Here is a 27,084-nt window from a genome sequence, read left to right as displayed (position 1 = left end):
GAAGATTGAAACTGGACCCCTTCCTTATGCAATATACAAACATTAACTCAAGATGGAATAAAGACTTCAATATAAAATCCAAAACTATAAAAACCCTGGAAGATAACCTAGGTAATACCATTCTACACACAGGAACGAGCAAAGATTTCATGACAAAGACACCAAAAGCAATCTCAACCAAAGCAAAAACTGACAAATGGGATCTAATTAAAGAGCTTCTGCACCGCAAACGAAATTATCAACAGAGTGAACAGACAACCTATAGAATGGGAGAAAGTTTTTGCAAACCATGCATCTGACAAGGGTCTAATATCCAGCATCTATAAAGAATTTAAACAAATGTACAAGAGAAAAATAAACTACCCCACTAAAAAGTGGGCAAAGGACATGAAGAGATACTTTTCAAAAGAAGACATACAGATGGCCAACAAGCACATGAAAAAAAGTTCAGTGTCACTGATATCATTAGTGAAATGCAAATCAAAACCATAAGATACCATCTCACACCAGTCAGAATGGCAATTATTAAAAAGTCAAAAAATAACAGATGCTGGCAAGGCTGCAGAGAAAAAGGTACACTTATACACTGTTGGTGGGAGCATCAAGTAGTTCAACCATTGTGGAAGACAGTGTGGCTATTCCTCAAAGACCTAAAACAGAGATACCATTTGACCCAGCAATCCCATTAATGAGTATATACCCAAAGGAATAGAAGTATTTTTATTATAAAGACACATGCACATATATGTTCACTGCAGCACTATTTACAATAGCAAAGACATGGAATCAACCTCAATGCCCATCAATGATAGACTGGATAAAGAAAATGTGGTACATATACACCATGGAATACCATTAAGTCATAAAAAAGAATGAGATTATGTCCTTAGCAGGAACATGGGTGGAGCTAGAGGCTATTATCCCTTGCAAATTAATGCAGGAACAGAAAACTAAGTACTACATGTTCTTCCCTATAAGTGGGAGCTAAAAGATGAGAACACGTGGACACACATAGGGGAACAATACACACTGGGGCCTGCCAGAAGGTGGAGGGTGGGAGGAAGGGGGAGAGGATGAGGAAAAATAAATAACTGGTACTAGGCTTAATACCTGGGTAACGAAATAATCTGTACAACGAACTCCCATGACACAAGTTTACTTATATAAGAAACCTGCACGTGTACTCCTGAACTTAAAAGTTAAATAACAAATAAACAAATAAATAAATCATTTTTAAAAATTAACAAAGAAAATCCTTCAAATCTCCCCAGGGCGAATGAGACTTGATCTGGGGGGCTCTTTAAGGCCAGCAGCGCATAAAATCCGAGGTAACAGAAGGGAGAAGCCACTGGCGCCATCCAGCACTCACAGAAACAGAATTTCTGGAAAAGCCAGATAACTAAGCAGCAGCTAATGCCCCCGAAGAGGATAAAGACCAATTATGAATAGAAAAGCTAACATACCAGGAGGCTCAAGCAGCCATCCCCAAATTCCTCACAGGCCGCCATGTGTCTTCGGGTGGCAGGCTCAGCACTGAGGTTTCCCATGATGGCAATGCACTGGCACAGAGCTGAGGAGCTGCTTACCTTGGGATCTGTCTTCTAAATGAGAATCGAAAGAAGGCAGAGCCTCAGAGAGCAGGCAAAGGATGCCGCATGATCTCTTGGTGAATTCCCCACTCACCGAAAGGCCCACGAACCAACCAGATAGCTTCATGTCACACAGGGGCATCCCTGGGGTCACACTGGCAACAGGATGGAGGCACATAGAGGGGTAGACCCAAAAGGGTCTTGGCCTAGGGCTTAATCCCAGCTCCTCCATCAACCAGCTGGGAGGACCTGGGCAAATCCCTTCCCTTCTTAGAGGCTCATTTCCACAGCTGTGGCATGCTGGGGTGTGGTTATGCTCTCTAAGGGCCCCTGAAACTTCTAAGGTTCAATAGGGACAGGCTGCAGTTGCAACACACTCTCCAAGGAGAAGCCCTGCCCCCGACACTATTCACTGCCTTATCAGCTCAAATTGCTATACTAGTCTTCCTGACAGGATGACTTCCATTTGGGAACAGCGTTGCACATCGAACTTATTGTCAGCAGGGGACTGATGGAGACTGATGAACTCTATCCACCTTCACTTAAGATGCCACCCATATCCAGCTTTTCCTCCCCTGTAACCAGCGCCATCCATATGCCACCTCCACCTGTCCCTATTGTAGCTGTTTCAATAACTGACAATTGTGTAAATTCCAGCTGTGAATAAATGACTACTCAACCGAGAGACCATAGTTGTTCTGGATTGTAAACTGTGTTTAAACAGCCCCATTCACGCTGCTGAGAGTGTCTGTCACAGAGGGTGAAAATGAGGGTTTGCTCACCAGAACGCCTGTGAGTGCAGGGAGAACACCTGGAAGGTTGGCCTGGAACCAGACTTGGAATCTGTCGAGAAACCATCAGCCAGGATTTATTTTTACATTGCATAAACTGTAACATAAATACAGTGTCTCAGATAATTAATGTTGCAAACTCTAGGTCCATATGATTTAGACTGTGCATGGAGAATTCAGAAACAAAAACAGAAAACAACATGTCACTATGTATGTAATGTGGCTTTAATTTTTCTGAGTCTGGAGAATTGCCTTTGATGTTAAACAACAGATCTCAGATGGTGGCTCCCTTAAGCAGGGGTTGCTGCAATCTCTAGGCTTCTGCCAAGCTGACTCACCCCCAACCCCTGCTCTGAGTCTACAGCATGTGTGTGCTGTGCGGAAGGCAAATACCGTGCAAGCATGTTTACCCATCGGAGCCACTGGGAGGGCCTGGATGCATGTGCATCTCCACACGCTACAGCCACTGTTCCATACCCCAGCCCGTGCCAGCTGGCTGGCCTGCCTGTGAGCACAAGCAGCTCTCTCATCCCATTACCATCTTTAAGCAAGGTGTCCTAAAATTTGTAAGGAAATTTAAAACACAAGATGCACTTTAAAAAAAAGCTCTTGAAAAATTATGAAAACTAAGACCCTTACTATCATCCCCAGCAGCCAGGCAAAACAAGACAAAACAACACAAAGCCATGGGGCAGAAGGAGGTCGTTACTCATGATGTCACTGGCAACCCCAGAGGCGGCTGCATTTGACTGTTCATTCTTGCTTGCTGGCTCACGGGCTCACTCAGGTTCATTCAACGCGAATTTGCTGGGCAACTCCTACGTACCAGGCACTGATTAGAAGGAAGGAAGGTTCCCGATACACTGGAGGCTTGCCTACTGTGAGAGGCACTGCTTTAAGTATGCTGCTGCTTCCAAACCCATGGAGGCCCAGGTCAGCCTCTAGGCAGAGTGACTAGAATGGGAGTGGGTGGCCGCAGCCCCCTGGGAGGCATCAGCCCTCCTTCTCAGTGAATCTTGCAACACTCACTTGGAGACTTGGCCTAGCCTCTCTGAATACGGCACATTTTTAAAGATCAGACAGTTCAACAAAGACTGAAGAAGAAATGTCAATTTCTATAAATAAAAAAAATTACCTTTCTTCCAGAGCCAAGTCTGTGAACAGTCCCATAGCAGTGTTGGCCTCCTTATCCGAGAAATCAAGAAATGACACCAGGGCTTCCAATAATCTGCAAAAAACCATAGTAACCTCAGAGGTAGCTGTCCTCCAACTAACAACATCCCAACAGGGTAACCTTGCAAGGAAACCAAAAAGCAGTCAGCATCCGGGTGAAATAAGCAGAAAGGGTGCCTTGCCATGCCCTCCTAGGAAGCCTAGCTCCTTGCCCACCCGGAAACAGACACTCTTAAGTGGCTGGCTCCACCACTTAATGTGAATCCCCAGAATGCTGAATACTTTTAACCAAAGTTTATTGATTATCGGACGCCAGCTCAGAAGGAGTTTCTGGGACTCTGCCATGTGACTCTGGCTCAGTCAAGTTCATTAACTTAGATGACATCTAAATGGCATGCTTACTAATCTGCTGATGACTAAAGTGGGAGGGCCCCCTAATAAGGTGGGTGATGGAATAAAGATTTAACAAGATTGTGACAGGCTGCTGAATATATTAGATTAAATTTAATAGGGTTAAGCTCAAAGTCTTCCACTTAGAGCTGGAAATTCTGCATAAGTAACAGAATTGTGAGACCTGGTTTGTAACTGGTTCATATGAGAAATATTTAAGGATTTTTAGCCACTTACAAACACAAAATGAGCAAACAGTCTAACACAGATGCCAAAAACACCTGATACAATCTCAGGCTACCCAAATGGACTTACTGGCACCACGACAATGGAAGTAAGAGGAATTTGTTCATCCAGCAAACTTGCATTAAGCATCTACAAGGTGCTAAGTATACTGTGCTCAGTACTGAGCTCCTGGTCTCCTACAGTGATACATATGTAAATAAATAAGATAAACTGTCTTAGGTGATATGTTAGAAACAGACACATGTTGAGGGGACCAGAGTCTCGCTGGTGGGAGGTGTGGGGATGGAAGTGAAGAAGCCTTCAATAGATGACACTTCAGTGTCTCTTGAAGTATAGTGTTAGCTATTCATTCGTTTATCCATTTGACCAATCACAATGAACAAGCACTGACTGGGTGCCAGGCAATGTGGTCGGTTCTGGGGTCCTAACAATGAAACAAGAAAATGTCCTGGTTCCAGGCAGCTTGCAGGCCAGTGTCGGGCCCACGGGGACGGGTACAGTGGCATGTCAGGCAAAGCCACCTGCAGTCACAGACTACGTGGGCATAGAATTGCAGGAGCACATTTGGGGACTGCTGGCATGCAGTTAATACTTAGGATGTGAGGGGAAAACAGGGGACGGTAGAGAGCTGGACAGAGCCCAGATCCTGGCGGCCTTCTAGGGCCTGCTGGAAAGTCTGTACTTTGCCCTGTAGGCCACTGTTCTCCAATGTGTGGTTGGTGGTGGGGGTCTCCGGGACAGATTCCTCAGTCAGTCTGAGTGGGAGGAGGCTCCAGGAGGCTGCTTTGTAATGAAGTCCTCATGTGATTCCTAGCCATTATATTTCTCAGTAATTGGAGAACCAGCCTTACAAGGAAGTTATTTCAGTGAGTTAAGTAGGAAAAGAGCAGAACAAATGTGCATTTTAGAAAAATCCCTTCAGTGTACGGTGGAAGCTGGATTGGAGCAGGTAGTACAGGAGGCAGGAATTCAACCAGGGGAGAACTGTGATTATCCAGACAATAAAGGCTAAGGGACCAGGCTGAGGTAGCAGCAGAGTAAGAAGCACCGTAAAAACACAAAGAGACGCTCACGAAGACCTGGAAGAAATGACTGGAGAGAGTAGAGGAGAACTAGAAGAAAATGAATTCAGGAGATGCTAAGGAGAAAGAGCTGGCAGCATACTATCTTATGGATGTGGTGAGGGAGAGCCAGGTCACTTCCAGGACATTGGCTTAGGCGACTGGATAGGCGGAGATACCCTCTATGAAGACAGGAAATTCAGGTAGATGAACTGGTGTGAGACCACGTTTTGATTTATTAGGTCACTGATACTTGTGGATGTTGTGATAGAGATGTCCAGTAGCAGAAGGGTATTTTCATCTCACACTCAGCAGAGTGAGACTTACACCCTTTGCTTCTTGATGAAAGCCATGGATGGGAAGAGGGACAAGGGTAGGATCCCAGGGTCCCTGACTTGGAAGGGTGATAGCATAGGGGGGCTTGCAAAGGAAACCACAAAGGAATAGCCAGGAGGTAGGAGGGGGGCCAGGAAGGATGGTGTCCTGACAATCACTGTGGTGGAGTTTCAAGAAGAGTAGTGATCAATAGGACCAAATGCCACAGGACAGAGAAGGGTGAAGACTTTGACCTTGACATCTTTAAGAAAGACAGATGACAGGCTATCAGACTGGGCTTTTGGGAATATGAACTCCAGTCACCCATAACTATGGTGCTGGATCTATTTAGCCACTTATTCTAGGAGTGGTCTGGAGGCCAAATCATCAAAGGAATGATGGAGGTAACAAGGATGCTTAACCTGAAATATATCAGTATTTTCAGATACCTAAAGTACTGGAAAGCTGGAAGGAGTCTGGGCCTGGGCCTCAATGTATGGAGGCAGAATCAACCCCAGAATAGTATGGGGCAGGCAACTTACGCACAGTATAAGGAGATAATTTATATCAATCAGAACTGTCCTGAAATGGACAGTTGGCTACCTTGGGAGGTGAGACCCACGCCTCTCACTAACTGGGGACAGACTTCCTCCACCCAGTCTATTAGCTGCGTTAGTGCCCATCCCGAATCAAATGGAGATAAAAATAATGAAAACTGCTGGCATCTCCCCTGGAGGGCATGATGCACAGGCTGTATGGGGGTATGCAGAGGACATCTATGCTGAGTGGGGCTTGACTGGATGGTTTCTGAGGGTCCAGGTGACACCGAGCTTCTACAAATCCCTAACATCTTCAGAAATGGATTCCAGTGTTCCTGCTGTCAAAAACAATTTATTTGTTTTACAGTCAGTTCAGATTCTTCCTTCACCAATTTAAACCTATTTTCTTCGGTCTTGAAAATAAATGCTAATGAACCTGAATAGCACAGATGAGACAATAGCCTAAGACCATCTTGGCTTTGTCCTGAGAGACATAAACAGCTAGCCCCCCTCTCTATGTGACAATGCACACATCCTAACTGGACTCAGCACCTATAGAGGACGGTGTATCCCTTTCTATTTCCTCACATACCCTCTTTTATGGTGGCAGATTTTCTGCTCTGCTGATAAGCAACTGTCTCTGTGAGTGAACCACAGGTCAGAAAAAGCTTTCATGTAACCAGTAAATGCATGGTTACTTCAGTTTGGGACCCTGAACAATATTCCCTAAGAGAAAATGATTATAAAAATATTGAGCCCCTGTCATACCATGTGTCAGGCTTGCTTGATGTTAGTTGTTGTTGTTTTTTTTTTTTCTATAGCAGATGCTGTTTGCTGGCTAACCCCACAGATATTCTCCATTCCCTTCTATTCTTCCTAACTCTACTACAGAAGAAGCTGGGATCATTTTTTTTTTCCACTAGGGGTAGCATGTGACAAAATTCTGTCCAAAGAGAAATAGGCAGTAGCTTTTCTTGATAAAAGGGACAGATCCAGCTGGTGCTGACCTGTCTTAAAGAAGGATGTGAAGCTTGGAGTTGCAGCAAGAGCGAAGGTATGACCATGTGAGGAAGGTCAAGAGAAGGGCACAGACTTTGACCTCGACATCGTTAAGCCCCTGCACCAACAGCTGCTATCTTTAGTCTCATTTTATTAGGTGAAAAAACAAGCCAGGCTTTATTTTGCTTAAGCTCCTTTCGCTCAAGTATTCTGCATAATGCAGCAGAAAAAATTCAACTGCATCACCCCCTGTAAGTGTCATCGTAAGTGAGTGATGCAGATGAGATGCCAGGGCCCGTCAGTGCCTGGGTCACACAAGCAGAGACACGCAGGGAATTGAAGCTCAGTACTGCTTAAGACTAAAACCCAGCACTTCTGACAAAATGACACTGGTCCTTGGCCAGCACACATTCATGCCTTCAACCTCTTCTCTGAGGATAAGCATTGTGGGAGGAATGTGATAAGTGTGCTGCCGTGACGGTCATGGGGCTATGCGCAGCCCTGTCTTGCTTCAAACTGCCTCATTTCATCACAGAGAACCCATTCTTGTCTGGTTCAACTGGAGATGCACGTTAAGGAGGCTAGTGGGCATAAAAGTAAAAAGCTGAGGTTTCTCTGACTGTCTAAAGAGAGTAGGCAGGACCACACGAGGTGATCGTGAACGCCACTCTGCGAGACACTGGAAAAATGCACATTGAAACTCAAGCAATTCAGAGATAGCTTGAGGGGAAAAGCCCATGATAGCTATAGCTACATTTACTCAAAGAGACAAAAACAATATTAAAAAAAATGCGACGAAGGTATTGAGGAAATGACTGCAGTCATTTGAAATGCGAAATGTGCTTTTGGGGAATTTAAGTCCACTAACAATCTGCATCTGCCGCGCAGCCTCAGCTTCAGTGGCTTGCCAAAGCCTTTCCCGGGAGCCACTGCGGCTGCGACTGGGCCTGGAAGGGGAGCCGTAGGCAAGGCTTAATAACCACCCTGTCACGGCACACATGGACCTCCACACCAGATTGGACCGTGTGGGAGGGCTCGGCAGGGTCCTAAAAAGATCTGGAAGGAACAGGAGCCAGCTGCAGCAGGTCTGGCTCCTTTTCCTACTGAGAACACAGAGTGGAGCTGGGTCCTCAGAACAGTACCTGGGGGCTAGGCTAGTTGGGTGAGATTCCCGTGGTTCCTTGCTATAGTTCTTCCTGCCCCATGAGTGACATGATGTAATAAAGCTTACCTTGCCTACCTCGCAGCATGAGGGGAGATAAAACAAAATAGCAGTGAACAAAAAAACTCAGAAGGGTAATCTCCTGTTTTTAGATTGTGTGAGAAACATTTATAAAGCAAGTTACAATAATCGCCACTGTTTCTGTTAGATTGAACCACACGAAATGGCGGGCATGCAACCTTTTAGATCTAATAAGTGACAATTTCATATGTTCAAACTAATCATGTAAAGATAAACTGAAAACTTAATAAAAGTAAATAAATGAATAAGTAAAACAAGTAAGCAAAATAACAAATAAATAATTTAAAAATGAAGTAATAAATTATAAAGAACTGGGCGGAATCACTGTGGTTCAGTAATCTTTCTAGAAAGTCTACTCAGGGGACACACATTCTATGCTCATAGTCTTACACTTTGGAAAGACCTCCATTTAACAGTATTCGAAATGTTTTATTTATTCATAGTGCATCTTGTTCCAGAAAGGGTTTAAGGACACATAGAATAAGATAGGATTACCTCAAATAAGAATGAAAGAAGAAAAGGAAGGGTAGGAACAAGGTAGAGATAGGACCGAGGCCAAAGGCACAGAAGCAAGTAACCTATTTTAAGGTGGGGCTCCTGATCTGGCTATGGAAGGGCTGCCATTTGCACCATTTATGGGATGGGGACAAGCCAGTTGCTCAGGAGAAGTGAAACTGTCCATGGTAGCAAGTTCAGACAGGAGTCTGTCTCAGAGGTCCTCATGACAGAGCACTCTTGTCAAAGGCTCTTTCTGTTACTGATCCTTCAAGTCACACATCAGAGATATAAGGGGGAGACAGGCACACCTGAACTTGTCAAGTGATGACACGAAATGTCCCAGGAAGATCCTGCCAGCAGAGGCTTACCTGGTCAGGTCAAGGTGGCTGATGATCAGGCTCCGTCCGCTCTCAGTCTGGGCGAGCTGTAGCAGCAGGGCAAGGCTCTGCTGCCTGATGGCCAGGACCTTGGAGGACAAGAGGGTGGCCAACAGCCTGGCCCTGTCAGGGTGCATCACTAGCACACGCTGATTTTCCTCTGCAAAACACAGGCGTTGTGTGTCTTATGCGTGCCATCACGGCAATTAAACTAGCTCTGTCGCCCTCTCTCCTAACGGGAAACTCAACTGGTGCCCACTCATTTGAAGGCAGGATAATGAAGTGTAAGAGTGTGGATTCTAGAACCAGACTGCTGGGTCTGAATGCCCAGGGGAGTGACCTTACCAGTGCTCCTTGGTCTCCTCATCAGTAAAACGAGGATTACGTTCCTACCTACAGGGACGTCATGAGGATTAAATGAATCAGTACGTGACTGTGCCAGACAGGGACTGGCAACCAGAAATCAACTATGTCATTATTATTGTCAAGCCTCCTTGGTGTGTGGTATCTGGAAACACTACCAAAGGGAAATAAATCAGTTTAATTGTGGAATGTCTTTAGACCACCAATATTCACACAATGGCTAGAGTGGTCATTTGAGGAAATGTTATCCAGGAAACTAAAATATCACATGAGAGCATTAAAGAATAAAGTGTGCCCTCCTTCCTAGAACATAAGCTCTTCCACGGTGGTGGCAGTAGATTTATCCCCTTTCATCTGCTTTATTTTCTGACCAGGTACATGAATTTGTTTGAAACTGCAGGGTACAGACTGCAGTATGAGGCAAAGCTGTGAAACAGAGCAAACTGGCTCTCAAAGGGGTGGGTCCCATCACATGGACCTCATTACCCTAGGCTCTCTCCCATCCTGTGCTAATTGCCCATTTACACACAGCACACAGCATCCAGGAGAAGACACACACCAGGTTTCTGCTTGCCCTGAAAGAGCCGGAGTAACAGGACTGCAGGATCCTATGTGTAGCCCACATATCAAACCATGTTTTCGTTGCAAACATTACATTTCAGTCCCACACTTCACCTATAATTACTCTTGTCCATGTAAGATAGGATCTACTGATTTCTGAAATGAAAAGGTCCTTGTTGATTATATATTTTTTTCTTATACTAGAAAAGTAGCTTGATATAAATAATTCAAACAACACAGAGTTAGTTGATACCCCTCCAGGTAAGCCCATTCCCCAAAGGAGGTATTATTCACCTCTCATATAAATAATGTGTAAAATATACAACCTACCCTGTAATTGGCTTCTCTTCCCCACTCCACAATAGATCACTGACATATTTCCACTTCCTTACTTTTAAGCATTCCCTTGCCCTTTTGAAAAACTGCTTTGCATTTATTGAGTTAGATATATCAAGATTTTATTGACCTGAGACACAGCATTTACATCACAGGTATCTGAAAATATTTTTCAGATGATAAAAAAATGTAACTGTAAGGTTCACAGAAACAATAAATAGGTTCGCAGAAATAGAGTAAATAGATTGTTATGTCAGGTTCACGCTGAGTAGACATACCATCGCCAAGTCCTGCCTTCCTCACCCTCCTGTAGGGAGTTTGCAAAAACACTGCCCTAAGCTGGTGCAGGGTCTTACACAGGGTAGCAAGGCACCTTGATGATGATAGTAGTCTGGGCATAATTCCCCTTAATCCTTGTCAGGAAATAGGCCCCCCAATTGTCTAGATTTTCAAGAGTTTAATTTCTTAAGTTCTTGATTCCTCTACTCTACTAAAAAAGAAAAAAAAAGGCACTATCTCCTACTTAACATCTCAGAGTATACAAACTGCATTCACAAGCTCTATCGCTGGCTCCCCACAGTCGCCCTGTGAAAAGGAGACATAGCTACTATTATCCCCATTTTCAGTGTTTCTGTCCAGCGTCAAACTTTTTCCTATGAAACACACTTCTTAAAAATGACAGAAGTAACTAAAATTTGTATTTACATTGAAGTTACAAAAGAGATTAAGAAAGATTACACAAAAATGTAATGAACCCTGAAAGATGCATATATGCAAAAAGCCTAAGTGTTAGCCCAGTAAATAAAATGCCCGTGGCATTCTACTATGTCAATACTAGACGCTAATTAGTGTCTGAAGATACCGGCGGGGATGACTATAAATCTCAGGATGCTGGAAAGGTACTGTGGTTAGCAAAAAGGAACAATATTTTAGGCTGACAAGAAAAGAAGAACTCCATCTACCTCATTGCCAGTGCACGAACGGAAGTCATGAGTCTGCAAAGAGCAGGAGGAGAGGAGAGAGGAGGCCACTCATTATGCTGACAACCTCCTCCCTTCATTGACCTCACCCCTCATCTGTCTACCTTGCTTTTGATCCATAAGCTTTCCTGGAGGGAGCGAGTGTGTGGGGAAGTCTAGACATCAACTCTCCAGGGCCTGGCCTTTGGGGAAGACAGTCAGCCCAACAGCGGACTCCCTTGCACGCAGCGCATTAATGGTGATCAGTGGTGATTACCCAGGCTTACCGTTCCCGCAGCACACTGCTTGCCAGAGCTTGAGAACAGACACACAGACCGTCTCTTCAATTGCATCTTTTCCTGCTGTGGAAAAACACCTAGAATGGACAAAGGAGGGCTATCTTAAAAGTCTGAAAATCAGCCTTGATTTTCTCTTCCATTTGGTTTTATTTCATCCTGAGATTCGCCAAATGCAGGTTTCAGAAAGTATAGTTTTATAATCCAGAGCCATGGGTCACCAGGATCAATCATGGAACCATGAGTCCCAGGCCAAGGACGTGGACTGAGGAAGCCTGGGCTGTACAGAGGCTAGGCAGTGAGCCAGTGCCATGGGTGATGGCTGCACTGGGACCAATGAACTGTGGCTGAGAACACAAGACATGTACTGGTGACTCCAACCCACACCGGTATCCTAAGCCTCAGGAAGCACACCAGAACGACTGAAATTAAAATACAGTCACTTTAGCAAACTGCCTCCTACCATACAGGTCTTTCTTCAGATGAAATTATAAATGGGATTGGGCCATTTACATTTATATCACTCTTGATATGATCAGCAAATTCCAAAAGAAGAAATAAACAAATGACAACCTTGCAAAAACTGGTGAGAAAGCAGCAAGAATGATAATTTCTCTGACTTTGAAGAGCTTAGAGGAGCCCTGGGAAGTGCTGCTGTTCCTCTCTCTTAAATTGTTTTTTTTTTTTGAGACTGAATCTGGTTGTATCACCCAGGCTGGAGTGTAGTAGCGTGATCTCGGCTCACTACAACCTCCACCCCTCAGATACAAGTGATCTTGTGCCTCAGCCTCCCGAGCAGCTGGGATTACAGGTGCCCGCCACCATGCCCAGCTAATTTTTGTATTTTCAGTGGAGACGGGGTTTCACCATGTTGGCCAGGCTGGTCTCAAACTCCTGACCTCAAGTGATCCGCCCGCCTTGACCTCCCAAAGTGCTGGGATTACTGGCATGAGCCACCGTGCCCAGCCTCAATTGTTAACTGCAGTGTAACTCCAGTGACTTTAAGGCCAGCACTCAAAGATGTTCGTGTAGTAGCTTTGCACTCCTGGAGAGCCCCCCACTACTGATTGAAGGGTGGTAATGTTCAGAAATGTGACTGTCTATATGCCTCGTGTCTGATTTCATAAGAAGTGGTTATCTTCCCTTGCTTTGATGCTGGGCTGTCTTTATGAACATCCCTACCTTCTTATGACCTCGTTGTCACTGATGATACTAAATCCATCGTGCATTCTGAATAAAGTTTGTTCTGTGCCTGAAACAGATACAGAGAAAACCACTTTAGACTCCCAAACTGGCTGGCTGGTGTCTAGCTGCGACACAGCCACCTGCTAATGAGAAACCTAATATGGAATGTCACGGTGCCCACATGAATGGTTTGGCAGAAACAAATCAACTTTACATTTGGAAAAATACAATTGTCAGCAACCTCTCAGTGTCAGAGGCCTCAGTGCCTCTCAGGTAGAGGGACTGTTTACAGAAGGAGAACAGAGCTGGGGTAGCCACAAGGGCTATCTGCACAGCTCATCATTCTGTAATCTTTAGAGAGCTTCCCAGAGCTGCTTAACCTATGGGAAGTACCAGCATATCCATTTGTTCTTAAATATTTATTTCAAAGCTATTTCCAGGCTCTAGAGAGGAATTTATAATCTCCAAGAAACTGCTAAAGGGGGTATTTGTATGCCCTCCATTGTACACTAAAGAGAAGTCAGACACTCCATCTATTTGTACAAACAACATGCTGTCACTGAGTATAGAGATTATTTAAGCCTTGGTAACAATGTTTACAAGAGCTAGTAAAAGAAAACAGTATGACCCTCATTAGTAGGAGAGCTGATGTTTGCTCTGAAACCATTTTCACATCCTAAGCAGCCATCAGTGTAACTGGGTGAACCTTACAGTTTAACCTATAAAATTCTGTCTTCCATTCCTCCACAGTGGAGGGAAAGTGTGCGAGGTGGTATGGGATGCTTGAGGTGTCTGTGGGGGTATATGTGGAGTACATGCAGGATGTGCATGGGGTGTGTGGAGAAAATGTGAGGGTGGAGTGTGCGCAAGATATGTGGACTGACGTGAGTACTTATGGTGTGAGTGTGCTGTGTGCGGTATGTGGTGTGTGCGTAATATAAGGATATATTCAAGTGAGTGAAAGCTGAGCGCATGTGTGGCGTATGTAAGTATATATGGAGCGTGTGTCATGTGTATGTGTTGTGTTGTGTATGTTTCTTACACGTGTGCCGAGTGTACGCACGCTCTGTAAAGAGGACGGAGCAGAGGCGGGAGGACATTCTTGTGCACCCCTTTTAGCAGCTACATTACGAGTACATCCTCAATCAATATTTGCGGAAGAAAGGGAGGGATTCTTGAGGGCAGACCTCTGAACATGTCCCTTCACACTGACAGCACTCGTGAGATCACACACATCTCTGGCTTACACTCCTTTATCATTTCAGTCAGGATCTCAATCCCCCCTGCATAGAACAAGGGGATCCGGTCAGGCTTGGAAAGGGTCTCCAGGAGGTTCTTGGTGTTCACAGCTGTGTTCTTTCCTGAATCCAGCAGTTCATGGGCTTCCTTTTCTTGAAGGTCTGCTTTTTCCTGAAGATCTACTTGATTCAGGTAATCTAGAAAAACAAGAAAGGAAAAGCAAAACAAAACCCTAACAATCAACAATACCACACAAGAAGCAACCTTTTTTTTTTTTACTTTCTTTTGATGATGGGAGTTTGAGAAGCATAAAGCATTAAAATAATTAAAACTCTTCTTTAGCAAGGAAAATTTTAGAAACAGTCTAAATCTACAACCAGAATCTTAAACCTTGTTGGAGATTCAAGGGAGTCTAAAAGTGTCTAAGGGAGGATGGTGTAGAAAACGAAGAAGGCAAATATTAATATTTGCAAGGGATTACAGCAAGCAGAGGAGCAGAGTGGGCCAGTTAACACAGAAGACTGAACTGTGCAGGAAAGAGGATCCGCTGCTGCCTTGTGGCCAAGAGCAGTGAAAGCACGGAAGGCATTCTAAGGCAGGAGGCAGAGGGAGGTGGAGTTCAGACAAGGGGTCTCAGCAGGAACACACTCACCTTTCACCTGGATTTGCAGCTTGGGGTTTATTTCTAAGATCTTCTTATAACACTCTCTAGACTAGAAAAAAGAAACAAGACCTTGAAGAGTGGTTGGGGTAAACGTGATTATGAGAAAGACAATGGGTGTCATTGGGCTTGGCTGCTTCATTATTTTCTCCACGCCTCCTCCTGCTCCCAGTGCAGGAGGCAGGCACAGGAACACAGTGTGCATTTGACATTTTGTTCAGGCTTCTCCAGTTCTAGGGGGCAACAGGTATTATTTCAAAATTCGTTTTAAAGAAACAGTGTTGTTAGATGCTCATGATGAAAAATATCCAGTCTTAAATTCTTGTGGATCATGTCTGTCTGGGATAGAAATAATCATAAAGTAAATGCAAAACTTAGATATGATATTTGCACTGACAGAGCACAGAAGGCTGTCAGATATGTCCATAGGGAGTTAGGAAATAAATGAAACTAGAGGCAATGTTGACAGAGACTCGGGAATAGGAAAAGAGAACTGCCTAGTTAAATGTACAGGCTGTGAAGAGAACCAGTAAGGGATCCATTTATTGGCCACATAAGAGTCAGCTGGAAAACTCAAGAATGAGAGCTTCTCATTGAGGAAATTGCTAGATAGAAAGTTACTGGAAAAATGAAGATTCTAGTTCATGGGATTCCTGGGCTTAGTGCTGTATTTCTCACAGGAATATAAGAACTGCCCAGAGTATAATCTAACCAGTCACCTAGAGAAAAAGCTCAGAAAAAAAAACCCCCCAAAAGAAACAAACAAACAAACAAACAGTTCTGAGATAATCTTGAAGGTTCAAAGTTCGTCTAGAAGACTAGAGTTAAGAAACAAACTGAAGGAAAAAATAGTGCATTAAAGTAGAGAACGGTGTTGCAGGAACAGAAGTCTATACATCAGAGTGACCCTGTATCCAACTTCTCTTCAACCCTAGATCTAACCTAGCAACAATTTTTGTTGGCTTCACTGTCAGTAAATATCCAAAATCCCATCACTTCTTACCACCTCCGTCACTACCAACCTGGTCCCCATCATCACCTCTTGCTTGGATATTTATTGCAATAGCCTTATCACTCGTTCTCTGTTCTTATCTTACCATGCCGAAACACATGCTCGGTCTAGCAGTCAGAGTAATCCTTTAAAATATAAGTCAGATCATTTAATTCCTTTACTCAAAATCCTCCAATAAAGCTTGAAGATCACTCAAAGTAAAAGCCAAAGTCCTTTGAAAAGCCTGTAAGGCCCTACAGGATCAGCCCCTTCCCCACCATTATCACCTGTTTGACCTCATCTCCTGTTGCTCTCCTCTTGCTGGCTGCATTCTAGCTATCCCTCCACCAGGAATTTATTCCCTTATATATCCACATGGTTTGCTCACTTCACTCCCTCCACTCCTTTAGAAAGCCTTTTCTTACCACTCTATATAAAACCAGTCTCATCTTTACTGCTTCCTGATTTATTTTTCTCAGTACTACATACCACTATCTAACATAGTGCATGTAACGTACTACACATCTATTTGATTGTTTTTGTCTCCTGGTCACCCTTACCCCAAGAACATGAGTTCCATGAAGCCAAGGACTTTGTCTAGTTTCACTGATGTATTCTTTATTGCCTGTATTAACAGTGTCTGACACATAGAAAGCATGCAATAAATATCTGCTGAATGAATAAATTGAATGAGTAAATAAAAATTGGTGGACAGGGAAAGATTAACATTTCCTTTATTCATATTTCTTTTATTTAGCTTCATTACAATAAGCCTGCATTACATTTACAATTAAAATCCAACAAACTTTTAAAAAATGTGTAATATGAAGCAATTTATTTTAAAGACATATCTTATAAATGGAAAGACATCCTATGTTCATGGATAGGAAGACTTAATATTGTTTAGATAGCAGTACTTGCCAAATTGACTTATGAATTCATGTAATACCCATCAAAATTCCATCCGGTTTCTTTGCAAAAATCGACACAATAATCTTGAAGTTCATACAGAAATTCAAGAGCACCAGAATAGCTAAAACAATCTTGAAAAAGTAGAGGAACCAAGCTGAAGGATTCTCACTTCTCAACTTATTACAAAGCTACAAAAATGAAGACACTGTGGTACTGACACAAGGACAGACATGTAGATCTATGGAATAAAACTGGAAGACCAAAAATAAACCCATATATTTATGGTCAACTGATTTTTGACAAGGGTGCCAAAATCACTCAATGGGGGAAAGAATGGTCTCTTTAACAAATGGTTCTGGGACAAGTAGACATCTACATGAAAAAGAGTGAAGTTGAACCTCAACCTCACATCATACAAAAAATGAACTCAAAATGGATTAGAGATAGCTAAATTTAAGAGCTAAGCCATAAAACTTTTAGAAGAAAATATAGGTATACATCTTCCTGACCTTGGATTAGATGATCATTTCTTAGATATAACACCAAAATCACATGCAACCAAAGAAAAAATAGGTAATTGAGGCTTTATCAAACTTAAACATTTTTGTGCTGCAAAGAACATCATCAAGAAAATGAAAAGGTAATACAAGGAGTGGAAGAAAATATTTGGAAATCATGTATCTGATAAGAAACTTGTATTCAGAATATATAAACGACATTTACATCTCATTATAAAAAAAAGAAATTTCTCCAAAGAAAATATATAAATGGCCAATAAGCACATGAAAAGATCATCAACATCATTAGTCACCAAAAAAATGCAGATCAATACCACAATGACATATCACTTCACACCCACTAGAATAGCTATAACAAAAAAATAGATAACAGGTATTGAAGAGGATGTGGAAAAACTGGAGCCCCCATACACTCCTGGTAGGAATGTAAAATGCTGCAGCCATTTTCAAAAACAGTTCGGTAGTTCCTCAAAAGGTTAAACACAGAGTTACCATACGGCCTTGCTATTCCACTTCTAGATATATACCCAAGAGGACAGTAAACATAAAAAAGAAAACCCTGCACATGAATGTTCATGGCAGTGTTATTCATAGCAGGCAAAAAGTGGAAACAATCCAAATGTCCGTTAACTGATGAATAAATAAAACATGGTATCAAACAATGGAATATTATTCAACAATAAAAAGGAATGAAGAACTGATACACACTACAACATAAATGTACCAGGCAAACATTATACTAAGTGAATGACCTCAGTTACAAAAGACCACAGATCGTATGACTCTATATGGAATCTACAGAACAGGCAAATGTATAGAGACAGAAAGACTGGTGGTTGCCTAAGGTTGAGATGGGGCTGGGGGAAGGGGACTGACTGCTAATGGGTACAGGGTTTGTCCAGGAAGGGATGAAAATTTTTTAAAATTGATTGTGGTGATGGCTGCCTGACTCTGTGAATATACTAAAAGCTACTGAATCATATAGTTTTTATACATTCTACAGATGAATTGTGTGGTATGTGAATTATATCTCAATAAAGTTACTTTTAACGATATAAAATATCTTAGTATGGATAGATGGATAGATAGATAGATAGATAGACAGGTTGACTGATCTGCATGGTTACTTTTGGGTGATGAGGTTACAGCAAATTTTGTTTTCTCTTTTTGCTTATGTATTTTCTCTCCAGAGACTGAACAGACACTGGTAGAGGATGTTGCAGAAGAAAGTCCTACAACTGGTGGAACTGAACTGACAACCAAAATTCTTCCCAACTTTACGATCTTGAGCTTTACCTTGGAAAATACTGAAGGATGGATTGATACCTAATCAGCTTGGAGAATCATGGTTCTCCTCTAGCACAACTGGGAGCATCAGTCTGTGATCAAACATGTGAATTACATTCCTCTAAGAACTTACCACACTGTAGTTCTTCAGGGCCAGGTTGGCTTTTCCCATGTGAAAATATGCTTTTGTGCATTTTTCATCACACTGCATAAAAGAGAATGACTGATCAGAAGTTTTAGAAGATGTGAAGTCATTTGCCACTCCCCTCACTACACAGCTAAAAGAGTTAAGGCGAAGCTTTGATTCTCAGGGTAACTACCAGAATCGACAAAACTTTTTTGTGCATTTGTGACCAAACTAATTGAGGTCTGCAAGGAGCCTGGGTGCAGCAGCAAGCTCTTCACCAAATTAATTAATGATACCTGCCACTTTTCATTTCCATTTAATGAGACGCAATCAGGAAGCAAACCCTCAGTTTAGAAGAGCTCTTAACACTGGCAGAACATTAGAATCATCTAGGATGCTTGTAAAAATCCTGCCGGCCCTGCACCCCACATCAATTACATTATACTCTGGGATAAGACCAAGGCATCAATAAGTTTTTAAGCTCTCTAGTTGAGGTAAACATGCAGCTAAGTTTGAGAGTCACTGGTTTACTAGAAGAGAACTTACTCTAAGAAAACAGCTGAGGTTACCATTACATCTTAGTGGGCCTGGGAAGTCCCTCCTCCCAAATAAACCACAACATATGTGCTGGGACCTTCTGTTCATATTACTTAAGATTAGTAGGGATGCCCCCTTCAAAAGGCAGGATTGAAACTTATGGCTGAAACTAGACCATTTACACAGGGGGCCCTGCACCTGCCTGACCCTAGTCATTATAACTCCACAGGGAATGATTTGACAGAGACATACACTAAAATCTAAGACATCCAGTTAATGAACATTTATTGAACTTCTTTTATATGCAAGACATTGTGCCAAATCAGATGCCCTTCAAAGGTTTAGATATGAAGAGGTTAAGAGTTCAAGCTCAGGAGTCTAAAATGTCCTGGGTGGATCCTTGTTCTGCTACTCAGCAAAAGTGGCATGTTGTTGGCCAGGCCGCCTAACTTTTCTGACACTCATTTTCCTCACCTGGAAAATGAAGACAATAATAGTATTTCTCTCAAGTTGTTGCGAGAAAGAAATTATGTAAAACACTTGGTGTGGCTCTGGGTAACAGAGTATTAGCTGCTATTGCTGCAGTTATATCAGCAGCAATTCATTTCAGAGCAAAAGAGAAAATCTAAATTTAATAAAAGAGAGCAGTAATAATAAGAGAGAAGAATAACAACAATAATAAAAGAGAGAACAATAATTGATGGAGAAGCTTTTAGAGATACATTCTTGTGTATATCATTTCCCAATTCACTGCTAAGTGAATGGAAGTCATAATAAAAATAAATGTGCATGATTGTTCAGCCCAAACCATGTGCCAGGCACTAAGCTTTATGGTTCATATGGATGATCTCACAGAAGCTTTAAAACAACTCTACGAAGCAGATACAGTTATTATCCCTGTTTTACAGATGTGAAAACTAGGGGTTGGAGAGGCCCAAGGTCACACAGATAACAAGTGGAAGAGCTGTAATTTGAAATTTGGCCATTAAACTCTCAAGGGTTTAAAAATGACACCAAATCTCCTTCAGAAAGGTGCTACAGAAAAGAGCATATAAATGCTATAGAAAAAGCTACTGAAAAAAATCAGTGGAAGAAAATATGCTTCAAAATGCAGTCTTTAAAAGGGCATGCAAAGGTGGAGGGATATGGGCTGAGTCTTAGTGACACATAGAGGTGAAGAGAGGAGGATGGAGGGAGAGTGGGCTGGGCAAGAACTTGAGAGTACAAGGGGCTTTGGGGACAGTCCAGCTGGGATCGAGGGGCAGGTACTGGGTGGAGAGAAGATCCCACCTTGAGCCACACTGGAGGAGGGTGAGTCACCAATGGCAGTGTGGAGGTAAGCTGGTAGGAAGGTGGCATGCAGATGTGATCAGAGGAGGGAAAGGCTGAACAAGAGGTATGGTGGGCTGAACAATGAGAGATAAGTAAGGAGAGCAGAACTATCACTTAGAACAAGGGCTAATGTCTGAAGTCCTGGTGACAGTGGAAGGTAAAGGAAGTGCAGATGCCAGAGCTATGTCACAGAAAGATCTGACCAGCATCAACTAACTATCAGTGATAAGGGTGATGGAGGATGTGAAGTCAAAACCAGGGGCCTAGATACCTAAAAGACGTGGTGTGTCATTAACAGAAAGAGGTCAGCTAGGGCAGGGAGTGAGAAAGGCTGAGTGAGAAGATGAAGAGTTGGCTTCTAGACATACTGAGTTTCAGATGACATCAAGACTATCAAAAGGCACCTGCAGGAGGCAGCTGACATGCAGCCCTGGAGCTGGGGAAGGGGAGACTGGGGAAGTAGGTCTGAGAGCCATTTGCAGAGATAAGAGTTGAGCCCATGAGAGAAGAGAGCTGTAAAGGAGTAACTGTACAGAGACAAAAGACAGGGAGCAGAGGGGTGATCCCTCATGAATTCACAAAGGATAAAATTGAGGAAGCAGGAAAGGGATGGTCAAAGAGAAAAGAGGAAACTCTAGCACTTCAGCTCATGAAAGCCAAATATTCACAGTACATTCACTGGCAGAGCACCGGGGTTACGGCAGGTGGGGGAAACCGAGCCCCAAGCATTAAAGCCTTGTCCCCGACCTACCGTGTGTCACCGTGAAGTGCGGATAGTTGTCAATTTGCCTTCCTAAGACAATGACGCAAAAGGCTGCTAATGGATTTTTCTCACTAATAGGCCCATTCTCCTTTGACCATGTACCAACCCTCACGAGAATGTTCTTGGGTGAACCCCAGCTTCCCTTTAAAGGAATCCTGCCTTCAGAGGAAGACATATTTCATTGTGCAAGAAGTGTTCTGCTGAGAAAGAAATGATTCTGGTCCTAATTGAAACCAGCTTTGCTGCCTTATCTTCCTTGACAAGAAACATCAGTCTTGAAATATCATCACATAAGCTTGTCTCTACCAATTTAAAAGTGTCAAAAAAGATTAAGTTGGCATGAAAGTACTAATACTATTAGTAATGGAGTGCCAGTGACGTTCGCTATTGATACATTAATTTTAAAGAGAGCAAAAGTTTTAAATTCACAGCTGTAACATAAAACAAATCATTATTAGTTTTTAGAACTCTTTGTACATTTTTTTTTTCTCATTTCTCCAAGTGTTTACCCAAACCTCTTCAACTGGGAGCCTCGCTGGGCATTTAACAAGATTGGCTGCTGAGTGTCAGCGTTTTTTAATGTCAGCTCCATTGGGCCTGCTTGGCCTCGGTTTCACTGTTAATTACATTGTACTTCAATTAACATTTGGGAACAGGCCAGTGTGTTATCCTGAATCAGCATGATGGTATGTCTGCCCCTTTGGCCTTTTTTAGATCAGAAAAGATACTCTTGGTGAACCTGTGAGGAGATCATGTTTCTTCCACAGATGGGAAAGACATCCACACCCAGGGATTATGGGGTTCAAAGTTGCAGTGGAGAGGCCCTTTATAGAGGTTAAGAGCTTGGGCTTAGAGTTAGACAGACACTAGCTTCATGATCCTGCACAAAGTACTTAATCAATCACTGAGGCTTGATTTCCTCGTCAGAAAAATAGAGAAAATAGTGACACTGAACAGAACAGAATAGAATTTTGTGAGCATGCAGCAAATGATGTTGTTTGCTGTTATTACTGGAAAAACCAAGGAAAACATCCTTGCCTCTCTCTTCTCCTGCAGAATAATGGTAGAAAAAGAAATCATTATCAGGCAAGGCAACAAAGCAGGTTAGTGGACCTATGATGGAGCTGTGAAGAGCTTGACGTCATGAGCTTCGGCCCCAACCTTATAACTTAAAGACTATACTCATGCAATGGAACAAAATTTGCCACACATTGTATCTTCTAAGGGATAAAGAAATTGGACACTCCAGATGTCAGTGTTAAGAGGATCCCTAGTGTTTTATGAATGATTATAAGCAGAGGTGACTTTCTCATTCATCCCTGTTTCCTTTGCTTACCCTCTCAACAAGAAATAAAGCAGATACGGCCAGTATGCTGCTAGGAAAGTGTCCTCTTGTTTTCGGACATACTCATTAGGCTAGGGTAGCTGCACTGTACCCAAGAATTGAAGCCACAGGATAAACTTGGCACACTCTCCTGGCACCTCAATTTTACTTGATTCTAAGTTACTGAAAATAATGCTGTTATATCAAAACAAACAGATAACCTTCATGAAGTGCGGTGCAAAATTAACAAGGTTTTTAAGATAAAACACACATCTTAAAAGAAATTTCATGCTTTCTGTTTCTAGTCCCTCTCGAGGGGCTCATGTCCATTCTCCTCTGCTGTTAGCAGCAAGTGCAGAAGTCTGAGAAGCACTAGTTTTGGTTACTTAGTTAAAACTCCCGTGACAGAGTAATTCAGGGGAATGTGGATTAAGGGTTACTTAAATATTTGGTCATGTCCGTAAAAAGTGATTGTGTTATTTCTCTTTTAGTAATTCTTTTTTTTTTTTTTTTTTTTTTGAGACGGAGTCTCGCTCTGTCACCCAGGCTGGAGCGCAGTGGCCGGATCTCAGCTCACTGCAAGCTCCGCCTCCCGGGTTTACGCTATTCTCCTGCCTCAGCCTCCCGAGTAGCTGGGACTACAGGCGCCCGCCACCTCGCCCGGCTAGTTTTTTGTATTTTTTAGTAGAGACGGGGTTTCACCGTGTTAGCCAGGATGGTCTCGATCTCCTGACCTCGTGATCCGCCCGTCTCGGCCTCCCAAAGTGCTAGGATTACAGGCTTGAGCCACCACGCCCGGCCTCTTTTAGTAACTCTTAACATTTCCATCAACAGTCTTTACGTCTATGCATCTTTCACCATCTATTTTGGCAGATTTCAGAGGAAATGCCACGCGTAGAATTATTTTATCTGCCCAAGGCCTGACTAAAGTTGAAAAATAGGAATTCTTTCTTCTGATTATTCCTCTACAAATAGAGGATGCCATATTTTCAAATTATTAGGGCTGGAGGGAAAAAACACAAACTGACAAGGAAGAACAGCATTGCAGCATTGCAGAAATCAGCTCCAACGGCTGGCCCCGGAAGAGAGAAGGAGGCATTTCCACTAACACATAGAACAAAGTGTCTGATAACACAAGAGTAAAGAAGGAGCTGTAGTAATATAAGACACTGAAAATTCAATAGCAGCAGCTCCCTGGATTGCTTTCTAGGAACCAGGCGCTTTCTGTGCATTGTCATGACCCTCCTAACAATTCTATTCTATCCCATTCTACAGATGAGGAAACTGAAGCTCTGGCTACAGGGTTATACCCTTTCCTATCTTGATACACTGGCAGCTGCCTTCTATCTACTTCAGCCCAATACCATCATGGGGGAAAAGAAATACTCTCTTACCTTGAGAGCCCATTCGCAATCCACCAGCGCCTTCTCATAGTTCTTAAGTTTCATATAAGCCTGTAACGAAACCAACAGCTGATATTCACACACCTCTGCATCAGGCAGTTTTCAGTTCACGCAGAAAGAACATTCGAACAGTAGAATGTTAGCGAGAACTATCCCCTACCTAGATCAGTCATGGTCCTGCCAGGAAACACATGGCACACTTACACTGGGCAACTGAGAGTTGAATACAGAGACCTCTTCCACGGTGAAGGCAGGGCTTAGGGAACCTGACAAGGGATGCTACAGAATCTGAGAGCTAGCAACAGTGGACAGCCATTACTACCGCTGTAATAGAAGGGGCAGAAGGAGGGAGCAATGAACACAATGGGAGAGGATAGCTCTGCGAAAAGAACTGCCTGATATGAGCTGAGGCCTTCACTAGAGCCAAAGGCCAGGAGAATAATACCCAATCTCACTTTTCCTCCTTCCTTCTTATTTTATTGGCTGACTGCAAATGGAGGCTAGAAGGCTGGGAAGCCAAGGAGCCAGTCCACACAGGTCAGCCCTCCAGGGCACAGTGCAGGGAAAGATCTAGAGGGACACAGAAAATACCCAGCTCACTAGCTACATCCAAGAAGGAAGAGCTGAATTCTGGAGTCTACCCTGCTGTGAATGTTTCAGAAAACCACCAAATGATAAAGGGAATAAAAAAGACAGATAATTAGAGCCCTCATACACTGCTGGTGGGAATTAAAATGGCACAGCCCCTCTGGAAGATAGTCCGGAAGTTCTTCAGAAGGTTATGTTACCATATGACCCAGTAATTTTACTCCTAGGTATATCCCAAGAAGAATATAAACATACATCCATACAAATGCTTATACATGAATGTTCATAGCAGAATTATTCAAGATAGTCAAAAGGCAACAATCCAAATGTCCATCAGTGATGAAGGGATACATAAAATATGGTATATCCATACAACGGAAAATTTTCAGCAATAAAAAGAAATGAAGAGTTGATACATACCATAACATGGATGAATCTTAAAAACATTATGATAAATGAAAGAAGCCAGTCACAGAAGGACAAATGTATGATTTCATTTATATAAAATGTCCAGAACGGACAAAGGTATAGAGACAAAAAGTAGACTGGTGATTATCTCGGGCTGAGAGTAGCAATGGGAGGATTGGGGAGTTGACAGGTAAAGATGAAGTTTTTTGGGGGATGATGATGAAATGTTCAAAAATTGTGATGGTCGCACAACTCTGTGATTATACTAAAATCCCATTAAATTGTGTACTATAAAAGGGTGAACTGTATGGTATGTGAATTATATCTCAATAACGCTGTTATCAAAAGATAATAAAAAAGCTCTGCTTCTGTCCTTCCGAGCACAGCAGAAAAAAAATGAAAGAAGTAGAGAGACATATGAGAGTCAAGAGCATCACCATGAACCCTTAGTATCAAATGCCTGGGGCACTCTTTTAGAATCCCTTAGAATTGGGGAAAATCTTGAAAATCAAGAATTGACTCAGAATTCCGTGATCCATTCAAACTGAACTGATTGAGAACTTAGATCGAGAACTAGAGGAATATAAACAAATGAACGACTATTTATAAACAAGCACAATGGCTACTATAACCTCTCTATTAATTACTGGACACAGTAAGTGGTCAATAAAGTCTTATCAAATTGCACTAAGTAGCCTTGAAGCACTCTTCTTCTGGAAAGCTCCCTAAGAAGCAGCACCGATCATCCCATTTGTACAAAAGGATAGCCAAGCACCAGGAGCAGTGGCTTTTCCAGGGTTCCATCAGTCACCAGTAATAAAGCCAGTACTACACGTAGGATTGTTCATGATCAAAACTGTACCAGGGTACTGCAACACTCTTAACAACACACCTGATGAGATATTTGCATGGACAAGCCAATTGTGGGGTTAATGTTGCAACTCACAGGTAATCCAAGTATCCAACCCAAGTGAGAAGAGAGCAGGCAACAGCCAGCAAATGCATTGAAATCATGCCGCTCCTGGCTCCCATAGCAAGGAAGCTGCAAGTGGTGCTTTCATTAACTCACGTTCTGTAGTAATTAGAGAAGATGACTCTTTGAGCTATCTGTTCTGTAAAGCATCATCCTTTTCTCCAGGGTCTCAGGTTTCATTTGAAAATTAGGGGATGTGAGAAGGAAGCTGGCATCATTCTAGACAGCTGTGGCCATGATTTCATGGCACTATTATTCAGGAATCGTGCAGACTCTGAAGAAGTCTTTATGGGTTGCAACAATTTCTCTACACGGCCTTTTACTTTTTTTTTTTCTTTCTCTCTTAAGGCTTGGATTAAACACCCTATAACTTCCTCAATCTCTTTCGCTTTTGCACATTTTAAAAAAGAACTACTTTTTCCAAATAGCAATTAAACTCCAGATTTATCTAAATTATACCGGCAATCTATTGATCATAACATTCACTCCAGGGGAAAAACAAGGCAATGAAAGGTTAGGTTTTCTCTCTAGCAAGAGACAATTTACAGGGTCCTTATTAAGTGTTTTCTAACACTGCATGCATACAGGGGAAGCATTTTAAAAACAGTTCAGTGGTTCAAACGGTTTGTAACACCAGGGAGTACATTTTCCATTTTTTTGTCTCTGTGTAAGTTTTCTCCTTGGGAAAGCTGGGAGGAATCACTCCCTCAAACCTTTTCATTACATTTCCTTATATTTATCCACATTCATTCTTAATGTGATTCTTCAGAACTAATCAAAGTGCTGCTTAAAAATGAGTGCAGTGAAAATACAACTAATTCAGATGAATCAGAGCATAGACAGTCTGAATTAGATATGTCTGAATTACATAACTTTTTTAAAGCAATTCAATTTTATTGCTTTCAAATAACTTCAGAGTAACACAACTGAACAAGCATCAGTAGGCAGATGTTTTTAGAGACCAAATTTGGTAATAAATAAGAAGGAACTATAATTATTCTATTAATTGCTTGCATTTAAGCGACGCTTCTGAATTGTCAACAGAAACTTAACTCCCTTAATTGGACTTATTGTGCTTCCAATGTTATGTAACTAAAAAA

The 27,084-nt window shown here is 42.4% G+C and overlaps 1 protein-coding gene across 1 annotated transcript in view; it reads right to left on the bottom strand.

Annotated features, from left to right (window-relative positions):
- Window positions 1-27,084, bottom strand: part of TTC12 (tetratricopeptide repeat domain 12) — a 52,405-nt gene that overhangs the window by 12,904 nt on the left and 12,417 nt on the right. Inside the window, exons 7-16 of the mRNA XM_011977020.1 lie at window positions 24,007-24,066; window positions 18,663-18,734; window positions 14,813-14,873; window positions 14,169-14,357; window positions 12,919-12,988; window positions 11,728-11,816; window positions 9,213-9,381; window positions 3,516-3,608; window positions 2,372-2,432; window positions 1,464-1,601 (exon numbers count right to left, since the gene is read on the bottom strand). Coding sequence (XP_011832410.1) covers window positions 1,464-1,601; window positions 2,372-2,432; window positions 3,516-3,608; window positions 9,213-9,381; window positions 11,728-11,816; window positions 12,919-12,988; window positions 14,169-14,357; window positions 14,813-14,873; window positions 18,663-18,734; window positions 24,007-24,066 — 1,002 coding nt within the window. The remainder of the gene's footprint in view (window positions 1-1,463; window positions 1,602-2,371; window positions 2,433-3,515; window positions 3,609-9,212; window positions 9,382-11,727; window positions 11,817-12,918; window positions 12,989-14,168; window positions 14,358-14,812; window positions 14,874-18,662; window positions 18,735-24,006; window positions 24,067-27,084) is intronic.

This window comes from Mandrillus leucophaeus, unplaced genomic scaffold, assembly GCF_000951045.1.
Source record: "Mandrillus leucophaeus isolate KB7577 unplaced genomic scaffold, Mleu.le_1.0 Scaffold172, whole genome shotgun sequence".
Classification (NCBI taxonomy): domain Eukaryota; kingdom Metazoa; phylum Chordata; class Mammalia; order Primates; family Cercopithecidae; genus Mandrillus; species Mandrillus leucophaeus.
Note: the sequence above shows the minus strand (reverse complement) of the source record. Positions and strands in the feature narration are given on the sequence as shown.